This window comes from Cottoperca gobio, chromosome 21 (assembly GCF_900634415.1).
Source record: "Cottoperca gobio chromosome 21, fCotGob3.1, whole genome shotgun sequence".
Lineage (NCBI taxonomy): Eukaryota > Metazoa > Chordata > Actinopteri > Perciformes > Bovichtidae > Cottoperca > Cottoperca gobio.
Window position 1 is genome coordinate 11,155,146 of NC_041375.1, and position 12,667 is coordinate 11,167,812.

At 39.6% G+C, this 12,667-nt stretch overlaps 1 protein-coding gene across 6 annotated transcripts in view; it reads right to left on the reverse strand.

Annotated features, from left to right (window-relative positions):
- Nucleotides 1–2,572: 2,572 nt before the first annotated feature.
- Nucleotides 2,573–12,667, reverse strand: part of epha3 (eph receptor A3) — a 92,762-nt gene continuing 82,667 nt past the window's right edge. For 4 of the 6 annotated variants that reach the window (XM_029458458.1, XM_029458454.1, XM_029458453.1 and 1 more), the window contains 2 exons: nt 10,505–10,660; nt 2,573–5,273 (listed from right to left, as the gene is read on the reverse strand). In XM_029458458.1, coding sequence (XP_029314318.1) covers nt 5,168–5,273; nt 10,505–10,660 — 262 coding nt within the window. In that variant the 3' untranslated portion in view covers nt 2,573–5,167. Of the gene's footprint in view, nt 5,274–6,673; nt 6,792–10,504; nt 10,661–12,667 lie in introns of all 6 variants that reach the window. The other 2 variants (XM_029458456.1, XM_029458455.1) reach the window with 2 other exon arrangements.

The following is a 12,667-nucleotide window of genomic DNA, read 5'->3' on the forward strand; positions in this document are numbered from 1 at the left end:
TGGTGATACAATGATTGAAGAGTCAGTGTGTGCTTCTATTCCATAGAGAGCACAGGCATTACAATTCACCAACCAACATCCATCTATCTTTGTATGTGTGCACGTGTATGTGTGTGGCGAAGACAGTATTGTGACAGCTTAGTGCTCCCTGCAGTGAACATGTGTACATATGAGACCTTCTTTGTGTCAGCACTGCCTCACTGTGTGTGTGTTCTTGCATGGTCTGTACAATGCTGTAGGGGAAAAGCCTTAATTCTTCCACAATCTACTGCTGCAGACAGATAAACAGGGTTTGCCAACAAAGGTAATTAACACATTGCATCCCAGTCCTTTATCAGTGAACTTTGAACCCAGGAAGTAAGCTTACGAAGATGACATTCTCACAGCAGGTCGCTGTCGTAGCTGAACGGAGCAGTATGAGTTTGTAACATGGCGTCAAGCCCTGCAAAGCAGCTGCACCCAGCTGGAAGTCAGTTTAGCAGGAACTGAGAGGGAAGAGAGAGAGAGAGGCGATACAGGCTTCAAAGGGAGAAGACATCTCTACATGAGAAGGGTGGGATATGAGCCACTTTCCCACTTTCCCAAAACAAAAAATCCCCCCAAAAAATCATGTGCATTTCAATCAGCTGTATTTGAGTAACTAAACGTGAAAATACAGACAGTATAAAAATGGCTTGGAATTGGAGAAAATCCTACAGCATAGACCAAAATTAAAATCCAAACTAACGACCCACAGTCGCTATGGAGGTAATGGTTGACAAATCATTTAAAAAAGAAAAGAAGAGGGTATGTTGTTTACTCAAATAAAATATAACTCTAAAACCAATGCACCAAAACTGTCAGTGATGGTTCTGTCAGTGGTGGATGTCAAAAAATCTGAAGAAAGCAGAGCTGTATTTTTGATGATTGCATATTACCCCTGTTCAAACTGGGAGATGCATTTTACACATCATGACTTTGTTTTCTCATTATCATTACTCTCCAAGTGGAACCATGCTTTTTGTATGTGTTGCAGATAAAGGGGAGCACATTTCAACAGCACGCTGCCAAGTAAGATGATGAATGGTGCCTGTTAATCTTCTCCTGCTATATTGCATTATCATATGCCATTGTTCGAAAAGTTCTTATCTACTCTGACAGAACTGCCACAGGCATCACACTTCTAGCCCACCAGCCTTCTAGCCTCCTCTTGTTTCCTTTCACCCTTTTAACCTCCCCCAACGTCCGCCCTCCCTCCATCTTTTCCATCACGCAGGTGGATTTAGTACCATAGAGGTTTTGTAGATAAAAACAAGACCACATTGGTGGCATTGTCAAGCATAAAGTGTTCATTGTTTTCTGAATTGGGGAGGGAAGTGTCCTGTTTACTCTCATGAGCCCATCTGACTGGAAACATCTGGAGAGTGTCAGCCTTTCAACATTGAGCAGAGCGACCATCACTCTTTTCCCTGTCTGACACATCTCCTCTTCTCCCAGTCAGAGACAACGCAGATCATCCACATTAAAATCACACAACAAATTGACTTTAACCATGAATAATAGGAAACAAAACACTTTATTTGATGTGGCCAGGGGAACAAGTAGGCGGCAGCAGGGAGGAAGTGATTATAAACAATGGCTGGTTAAGTTTGGAAGCTGGTTAACAGATGTGGGAGTGTTTGTGGACAAAGTGTAGCAGGTCAGGTATAGACAGGTAGAGCGAAAGATGTTATAGAATGCATCTTGTGACAATTGTATAAAACCCCAGAATACCGATGGTATGGTATGGTGATGGATAAAAAACAGTCATGGTTGTAGCAAATGAACTATGGTTCAAGTATGGTTACATTGTTGTAACTAAAACCACTTGGTTAAGCATAAGGATATGAAGAACTACAGACGGGTAGACACAAACAAAATAAAACGGTCGCTCTGTGGAAGTCCTGGCCTTCCAATTCTAAAAAGCTAAACTAAGTCAAATGTAACACATTTTGTTCGTACTACTTACCTGTACCTAAGGATTTTCTTTAATTATGTAATTTGTGCCATATGATATTTGGTATTCTATTCTATTTATTTCTTAATTTCTTTACTTGACTGTAAATATTGTATGTGTATCTCAGATGTATATGTATATTATTATGTAGATTTATTGCTCAATTTGATTGTAACAATGTAGATATCTTTCTACTTTTAGAAACTTAACTTAACTTTTTCTCTGGATTGTATTTTCTGATTCTAACACTGGATATTGCTGGCGAAGACTTTTCTTGGCTGTGAAAGACCTTTCTACGGACTCTTTCTCTGTTCATGTTGCCCTGGGAACTCAGTGATTTGAAACACATGTCCTTTACACTATATGTGTCTGTCAGATGATTGGTAGCTTTTATCCTGAAGAAAGCAAGATGTGTCAAAAAACTGATCTATAGAATGTAAAATGAAAAATATATGAGTTTATGATTGTTTCACTTCCACTTGTGATCTTTACACATATGGAAATACCCTAGTACATTAAAGGAAAAGCCAACCTTAGTTGTGGGTCTGCAACATAACAACATGACAGAATAAAAACACAGGAGCAGGTCTATCATCATCCATTTTTTGGAAAATATTTTGCGAATATTTATTATAAAAATATAAATGTTTCCACTACAAATCATTTTACATTAGTAGACAAGGCCATCTACATTTGCACACGTAAACTCTCACACAGACACACGGGTCAGTCTTGAGACAGAAAATGAGGGATCTGGATATAGGGTGCATAACAGTATTGCTCTTTCGGATGTCCCAGGTTTATAAAGTAAGTCAAAAACCAAAACACAGATAGCACTGACACATAATTTACTGTATGCTACAAAAAAAACAATCAACATTGCGCTGTATAATGTTAAAAAATAAATAATAATGTAATCATAATTGCCTTTTTATTGTAGAAAAGAAAAAAAACAAAGCAGACAAATATAATCCAAAATAAGATAAAATATAATACAGATGATTTTTGTCTCTTTTTTAATTAAAAATGTTGCACCATTTTTATTTATTCTTTTATACATACAAACATTTGTACAAAGAGGGATGGCCATGTACATATAGTGGGATCTGTAGCGCTAGTTGCTATCATTACGATGGTTTACATTATGTACATGCTAATTAGAACACATAGCAGCAACAGCAGCATCCACAGGTAGACCAAGTAGCAGAGGATCGACTGACGCACTGAACAGGGATGGGTTTCCCAAAAGCACCAAGATCATCCCTTTCCATTAGATAAGCATAATCTCTAGCCAAGGCAATAACATATCCATTAAAAGTGCTCAAATATTGTCTACTAAGTGCTTGGAAGAAGCTCAAAGATAGCACCCTTGTGGTTAAATATTACGCATCCAACAGCACAAAGTACCAAAGTGCCAGTTTGGAAATACTGGGTATGTGTTGCACTTAGGGATTGACTGGGTGACATCAAAGCAGGAAACACATTTAAGTCCTTACTTCATTATAGATCATCTACGTTCTGAGGTGCTTTTAGGAAATCCCATCCTGGACATATATTGTAATATAAACTATCTCAGAAAGCAATCATTTATTGGAAGTGTTGAATCTCATTCAGGGATTTTCACGCCTTGTTAGTTTTGGGCAATGATGAGAAAACCCCATACCACAATGAGAACACAGAAAAAAGAGCAACTTTATTGAAAATAAATTGAAACTGGAGCTTTTGCTTGGTGATCCCATCACGATCCAACCCAACTAGAGGAGGCACTCTACTATTTGCATTAAACACAGCAGGATACGTGGATTAATTTTACAGCAAATTTCAGATCCTGCATGGCTTTTGTTAATAAGTTATGTACTAAACACCTTCCGAGCAGCAGTCTTGATCTCAACCTTCTGAACTGATCGTGTGCACAGAACAAATCCAACTCCTTAGAAATATAATGATACCTGATGTTGTGTGGAGTTGATGATGCTAACCTGTCTTACCTGAAGAAGAAACTCAAGTACGACAACTCGCTTCAAGTGTCAAACACTTCGGCTACACAACAACAATATCTGAAGCAGAAGCCTGAATGACACATCACCTTATATAAGTTCTCTTTTTCCTCTCATACATTTTTTCTCTTACAGTTTCACCTTTTCTGTCTTTCTTAACCTGCACTCTCCATTCCTGGCACTGCTCCATTCCCTCTGTCTGTTTCCCCTTGTTGGAGAAAATAGAACGAATAACGTATACATCCTGAGATTTCACACAAAGGGCATCGGGTTGAGGGAACAGCACTATAACTGTACAATATCTGTTCCTAAGCACATAGAACATAGATGTCACCATAAAGAAAATTCCGTGTGTGAAGTGTGTTATGGCCCCAGCACAGCGCTCAATACAATTGTACATGTGACAGACTCATGGCTTCCATACAATGAGACTATTTAACTGATTATCATAATTATTGCTTTTTTGTGACATGTCTACTTAATGCAAATGCTATAGGTTAGAGCTACAGACTAAAATGGCTCGGTTAATGTATAGGTGTGTCCATAACCAGCTCAGTTCTCTCATGGATAGAGACAGTAAATGTAGGTAGTTGCAACAAAATCTCACACCTCAGACCTCATTTGTCCAGGAAGGGTCCAAATCCGGGTGAGCTGCTGCTGTCTGCCATGCTCTCCTACACAAGGCATCTCAACCGTTTCACCTCCTTGTTCCACAGGCTGCTTGGTCAGGCGTAGTGGGAGGAGACTGTGAGCATGCCCGTCCCCTTTTTGGCTTTAAAGGGAAGGTTGTGCTATCCAACTTATTGGAGAGCTCCAGCTTTATGTTAGTCCAGTCTTTGCCCTGTATCCTAGTCCAGTCCCAGTTTGCATCCGTGGACAGGTCTCACTGACTTCCTTGGCTTTCCTCTGCTATCTCTACCCCCTATTTGTCTGTAAGGCATCTCAACGGATGGAGGGACAGAGGGTGGAAGAGTTAACTAGCTGACGAGTCTGCGCTGAACTCTTTTCCCATTTCTCTGTCGAGACTTGATATCGTCTTTCAACGAAACAACGAAAGCACTCATTTGAATCATATCATATTTTCCCTCCATTTTCATCCGTCTCCAGTTTACATATGAAGCCACTGTGTTAGACTGTGATTAGCAACCACACCGTCAGACAGGTCTCTGGTGTTTTTATTTGTTGGATTCATTTCTTAAACAGGTACTGGGCCATTCTTGGTGTGGGAATCTAGGGCTTTGAGGCTGCTCACGATCTTCTTCTGCGGTCCTACGATAGTCACTCCAACCTTTTTCAGATCCCTGGTTTGTGAAGGAGAGGGAGAGAAAAGGGGGAGGAGAGGTAAGAAAAAACAGACACAATCAGGGAGGGAGATGTGACAGAGGGAAAGATGGAAAGTGTGCATTAGTGATGGAGGATGTGACACCCATGTGACATTTAATGACATGCTCCCAGTGCTGCTCCCTTCACTTTCCTATGCATCTGTCATTCACAAAGGACTGCATTTCCCAGAAGGCCACTGGGCTGCCACATCTCTGAAGGGGGTCTAGGGGTTGAGGGGGTGTTTCCTCCACTCTCCATTACTAAGAAAGAGGGAGGTGGGCCTATGGGGCTACACTGACGGCTGCTATTATGACCCTGTCAGTTGAGGAAATGACAAGGGAGGGCCATGAAGGCATACAAGACCTAGTTTCTTGCATTGCATTGAACTGGATGTCTTTGACATGATAGGTATACAGTAAGTATGTGGAAAGGAGCAGCACTGGTACATGTGCAGGATATTACTCTCAGACACCATTGTTAACTTGTTAATACTCTTAGAAGCTCTTAAAAGATTAGTAACATGCATTCAAGTGTATAGGAAGGCTATATAAATGAGAGCTCCAGTGTCAAAGCTTCACATGATATGTGTCATAGACATGAAATACACACAGCAGTTAGTGAGCTCAATTAAAACATTGAACCCTTTTTGAAACTCAGCAACAACAACGTTGAAATACATACAGAGCACTGCACACTGAACATTGTAGATATTACAGTACAGAAGAAGTCATAGTGCACATTAACACTCAGGTTTTTGCCCATCCAGGAGTTATAACAACAGTTTTGTATTAGTAGAAGCAGAAGAGTTGCAGTCGGAGTGGTGGGGTTACTACAACAAATACTTTTGTTATTCAACAATGGTTACAATAAGGTTTGTATTATTCAGATTCAAGCAGAGCACAGCCAAAATAGCAGACATTTGAAAACATCTTTACCAGCCAGAAACTGAAAGTGACAAAAATAATATTATTGCTTCACTCTGTGCTACAATTTAAAGGGATAGTTCACTCAATTTAGCAATGATTTATATGTAAACTGTACTGTAATGTATTGTGTACTTTCAGATAGTTTATAGAAAACACAGTGTCCTTCTGTAGTATGACAAAGAGAGACACTTGCTGAGTTTCCATCTTTACATTAATAGTGCGGTAGCTCAATTATGTTTCTAAGAAGCCGGTTGTTAAATTTTGCAGCAATCCAAGTGTCTTTTACTTTTGTTTGTTTTACAGCTAACAGCTGGATGGAAACACAGCTATTAAGTTATAGCTGAATGTCAACTAACTATCCCTTTAAAAGTCAGACAAGTAAAAGCCCATCAGTGATTCTGGAGGTAGGTTAATACTCCCAGGCGGGGCCTAGGTTTTTGTCCTCCACCCACCATCCAGAGCCTGAGGAGGCGGAGAGGAGCTGGGCGTTAGAGAGTGGTGATTCCCAAGGACGGCTCCCATTCTGGGCAAGTGGCCGGTGTGACGTGGACCTCCGTCAGAACCACTCTACTGAGACACAGCCAGGCCCAGCAACATTAACACATTAAACTGGATGTCATCAATATATACTTTCTCTAGAATGATATCTACAGCACATTTTAGTTGCAACAAGACTTTACCTATACAATGTAAATCAAACATCTATGTTACAGTCAGAAAAAGAAGATGCCCTGAACTGATACTAACACTGGCAAACATTTTATGATCTCACAATATGCAGAAAATCCCATGTTTTATATTTATATTTATATATTTGTTTTTTTTAACTATGGAGTGAGACCAAAAGGATATTCTACCCTTAAACTTGTCCAAGAGTGCAATGGCATTTGAAAAGCAAACACAATAAGACACACCAGGTAATGAACTCACAACTGTTTTAAATTGCAACACATTATACTTTCATTGAGTCATGTACAGTAAAGTTGTTCTTTAACTTGTGATGCATTGTTGTAGAGTAGCAATTAATGTAAATGAACCTTTTCCCAATTTTAGCCATTCTTTGCTTATGTCAGGAAAGCCACATGGATCTCCTTAAGAACAGGCAGTGATTAAATAAGACTACATTGAACCACTGCAACATGAAACACATGTGGTATGATTATAAATCATTCTTACACACCATCACATGAGAACAGTTGAACGTTTTTTTTATACAGTCTATCACAGTGTCAACCCAGCAATCCCCATGCTCCCAGAGTAAAACCTCTGCAGGGTATGTTTTATTCATTGTAGTTGAAAGTTACAAATGGTGTTGAATAGAAACCAACCAATGTTAACCACTTCACTTCATAATAAAAAAAGAAAACCCATGGATATAAGTCATTGTCCTTTAGATTAAAGCCTTTAGTGTACACATTTTAAAGTATGTATCAATATGTTATTGTTATTAAAGTATGCAAAAGAAAAATAGCATAAAGGTATTACATTTAAAAAATTTGACTAGAAGGCTGACACATGTTTTGAGTTGCCAAGAAGGGTGGATGGGTCTGTCCTGTATATAGACTACCCTGTCCCATATGTGGTTCTACAACACAGTGTTTTATCACTTCAGATTGCTTTCATTTTGTCGAGCAGTTTAGGTCAAATTCATAAATTCCTCAATCAAATTCCTGAAATTAACTTTTCATGCAGTCTGTCTAGATAAAGAACAGAGTCCAAATGATGCGGTATTTCCTCGTCAATCCATTCCTTCCCATCTCTAAAAAGGACTTCAATTACTCCAGCAGATGAGTCAGCACACTGCAGCCAAGTATGATTACTGTTCCTCAGAGGTCAGAGCATTGCCAAGCCTTGTGCTGAATATCAAGGACTAGATTAAGACTGTACAAATCAATAGAGCAATCTATACTGAGCAATGAATAGTCTCCGCCAAGGCTTCTAGACTTGTAGCTAAGCTAGCCTTGAGTGTCTTATCCTCAGCCTTCAGTGGATTAATACTGTGGTGATCCAATTGAGCATCTAGCTACAGAAAAAATGGACCAATATGATTTATTTGGTAGGAGGTTACTATCGTGCGGTTAATCTGAGATTTACAGTATATTGTCAATACACAATGGGGGGTTCTACCCAGTCTGCAGTGTAAGCTCTTTTGTTTTATAATATGTTGACCGAAGATAACTTTTTATTGATTAAACATGTTCATTGAATAAATGAAAACAATATTTATTTTGTATGGTACCCCAGAGAAAAGACACAGAGAAACAGAACAGAGCTACAACAGAACAACATAAGGTGAGAAAGAATGAGAGAGGATATCAATACAATATAATTGTTATTATTATCACCAAAAAAAAGCCACACATTGCCTCTTGTTCCATTGGTGTCTCTGGTATAAAGCATCACTTCACACCTTCCTTTATACTATAGTAGCCCTCTAATATTTGTAGGACATTAAGTTGTAATACATTTCAGTTACAGAAAATTGCAATCCATAGCTGCCAATGTGGGAAGTTTTAAATTGTTATCCTCTTCATAGTACAGTACTTTAAAAGGCCCCTACTGGCCAACTAGTGACATCAACTCCACAATATATCATTATTCAAAAGGGCACACATCACGCACCGCTTCTTTCTAAAATATTAAGACCAACATGGCTGACTGACTAGCCAGTTTGGTAAGTTATTGAAAGCAGTTACAACTCACTACAGCACTAGTCACTACAGACCACCAAACCGACCCCGCTGCTGCCATCACGTCAGTGAATGGCTGCTTTGATCACAATGATTAGAAATGTCCAATTATTTACCCCATCACATTCCACATCAATTAAGCCAGCAGCAGGCCAACAGAGTGAGGCACAAAGAGAGAAAGGCTGAGAAGAAAAAAAATAATTTCAGCACTCAGACTTGTCAGCTGTCCTTTCTTTTTCCAAGTAGTTTTGCCCTTTGACCTGTAAATCTAACGGTGGCTTGTTCATCAGTGTAAGCTCCCAGCCTATTTTCCCTGTTTTTGGGATTCAGAATTTCTTTCTTATTTCAATCTGACATTAACAGGACTCTGTCCAGAACAGGATCCACTATCTCAGAACCTTTTGTCAGCCAGAGGATCCTGTCAGCAGTGCAAGCCCTATAATCTGTGTCTCTGGTACTAACTCTCCTTTATCCAGGGGCATTGATTTACTAAACCCGGTGGTGTGACAAATACCCTCTTAGATCAGTTCCCACCTAAAGTTCCTAGTAGTACAGAAACATACACGCTCAACCTCTAACAAAAAACATTTGTTTACAAAGAATTTGCTTGGCCAAATATGTTTAGGAGGATTAATAATTGCTGGATTCGTCTCGTGCCTAATGTCAGTGTTGACTTCAATATTAAACCAAAAACAACAATCACATGGTAGTTGAAAAAACCAAAGAAATCAAAGTTGCCTCAACATAAACATGAATGTATTAATCATGAATTATTGGCCAGGAGCAGGTATCATAAGAACAACTAAATAAATATGATGACACTGGACACTTTGGAGATAATATGTTCAGTATCTGTAACACCTCACATCATTATGTTATAGATATCTTAGTGGAATAACTTAAAAAAAAAAAAACACTTTAGAAGATATGACCACATAACTGTGGATTGACGGAACAATTACTCAACTTGCTTTTGTCATACTGTATGTTCAGTGTGACACAGGTCAACATACTCGACCTAAAGAGAGCATACAGCAGCTCTGGTGTGCTCTCCTAATGTGACTGCGTTAGATTTGGCTTCCAAATTGTTTTCTGACAAGCTTGATCTTTTCTGTGCATTGTAATAATTCACAGTATAGAGAGTACCATGCATACCTATTTGACAGGTTTTTCTCTTTCAAAGGCCCCTCTTTTATCTTGTCAAATCTCATTCTCTCCCTCAAAAGTTTCTCTCCTCTCCTCCCTCCCTTACGGAACTCCTCTCTCTTTCTCTCCCTTTTTATGTTTCTGTTTCTCCACTCGTCTCTCTCTTTTTATGCTCTCACCTTCTCTCTCTGTGGTCATACTTGCAACATCGAGAGCGTGGCTAAAGGCCTGTCATTATGAATTACCATGACTCATCTGGACACCTTTAGTAAGGGCTCTATAGCTTTCTTTACTTTGTGAGAACAAGAGTATGTGTGTGTGTGTGCGTTTTTAATTCCCTATTCAAATTTCTGGGCCTTGCCACGGGTGCTGGGACCCTGTAAACATTGCTGACATGAATAGGCATGAGTAGCTTGGTGTGTGAGTCTGTGTGTGCGGTTGTCTTACTCGGTGGAGGTCTTGGCCAGGGTGTCACAGGAGCTGTAGCTGACCCCAGAGAAGGCCTCTTTGCAGGGTAACGTCCTCATTCCATCCATCCAGTCACCCAGCGTCCCCATCGAGGGAACCTCTGAACTGCTCCTGTCCAACAACAAGTTGGCTGGCCTGAGGAGACACAGAAGAAGGAGTAACATAAAAAGATTAATGGACAATGAATACAAAGTTTTCCTAGGGTAATGACCTGTAACATGCTCAGATACGTAAAAGTGTTAATAGCATCATTTTAGAAACAAAATGGCATTAGCCTCACCCAGATCATCAGCTCCTGCAGAAGGGGTATATTATGATGTGGATTAAGTTGGTATTATACAAACAAGCTCTGATCGTATCACTCACAACGTATCCTCATACGTTGTTATCTTCTAAAAATAAACTGTAGTCATCACAGGGAACTGCTTGGTTAGGTTTAGGAGGAGATTTAGGTTTGATTTCAAATAATTACGGGAGTGACAAAGTTACGTTTCAAATATGTAAACATTTTGGTTAAAATAACTACGGAAGTGACGTGACAAATAAATAAATTCTGGTTTCACACAGGACATGGACATGGAGTCTGGTGTTTTTGGACCCACTCATCCAGCCCAACGTGCACTGATAACACTAAGTAACAAGTGTCCAGATGGGCTCCAGGGTTGCACAGATCACAGTCAGATATCCAAAACACTTCTGCACTTACACTGACATCAAACTTTTCTATGTTAGTTTTGTTAATTGTTTTGTGTTAAAACATCTATTATATAGCATTACAGAGGTATAAGATGTTTGAGGAAGAAATTGTGTTCATTTGGAAGTAATTATATATTCATATTTTATCAAGCATTCTTTATCACTACACATTCTTTGCTTGCATACCTATACTGAACTAAATGTAAACCAGACGTCTTGATCTGATTAAGCAGCACTCATCGGGGAGCCAACCACACACACACACCCCCACACACACGCACACACACCCCCACACACACACACGCACACACACAGCCATGCACACACAGCCTGGCCATATGTGTCTGCTGCATACAGTAAACCTGCACAGTGCCTGTGGGCTTTGGATACAAGGGGGAAATCAAACCGTCATACAAAATATTTCCATAATGTATTTAACATATTCAAGAACAAGATTACTAACAAAAGCGGCATCAGTTTCTGTCTAATGTCATTACCGTTTCCTGCAGTACATGTACCATGCTGCAAAACACAACATTAGATTTGATTAGATTTGATGGTTTCAATTGGATCAAATCAAATTAAATGCACCGCATTGGGCTTTAGAGTGCTCATTCAACAGTAGAGGGTGAAGGAATGGCTGCAGGCTCTGTTCTGACTCGCTCTGATGGATGCTTGCCGAAGACGGGGGAAGAAGGACAAGAGAGTAAGAAAGACAGAGAGAGATTACTGATGCTGTGTCTTATACAAATTCAGTTCAGTTTGCTGTTGTGAAAGCAGATCACAAAAAGGCAGGAAATGGGAAACCGAGTCAAACTGGGACTCAAATCATAACGATCAATAGGCAAATAACGGGTTGAGTAGACAAAGGCACCTGCATCAAGACAGGCACACGCACACACACACACACACACACACACACACACACACACACACACACACACACACACACACACACACACACACACACACACACACACACAGTGAATAGAGGGAATAGAGTCTTGAGAACAGGACAGGACAGAAAAAGAGTAGTTCTCCCACAGGGAATACTATTCATGGCCTTGTAAATAAACTTAGGAGAATACCAGGAAGTCAACCTCCATCTGACTGGACTGATTGGATTGGCAGGGAGGTGTTGAGCCACTGTGTGTGAGAATCTAGGAAATATTATCCAAGGCAAGGCTACAGTCAGTGAATTAGGAAGGTGTTATTCCATAAGGAAGCATTATTTTCAAAGGGGCATGGGAATTCAAAGGAATGTATGAACATTTATCATTATTATTATAAATTATAAATAAGCACTTCCTCAACTCTTTTGGGAATGAATGTATCATTTATTAACTATTTCTTATCTAAAATAAATACTGTGTTTAGCTTTAAAGTGGTTGAGTGTCCTCTACACTGCAGACAACTTTTCACAATGTTTATTTGATCATCATATTT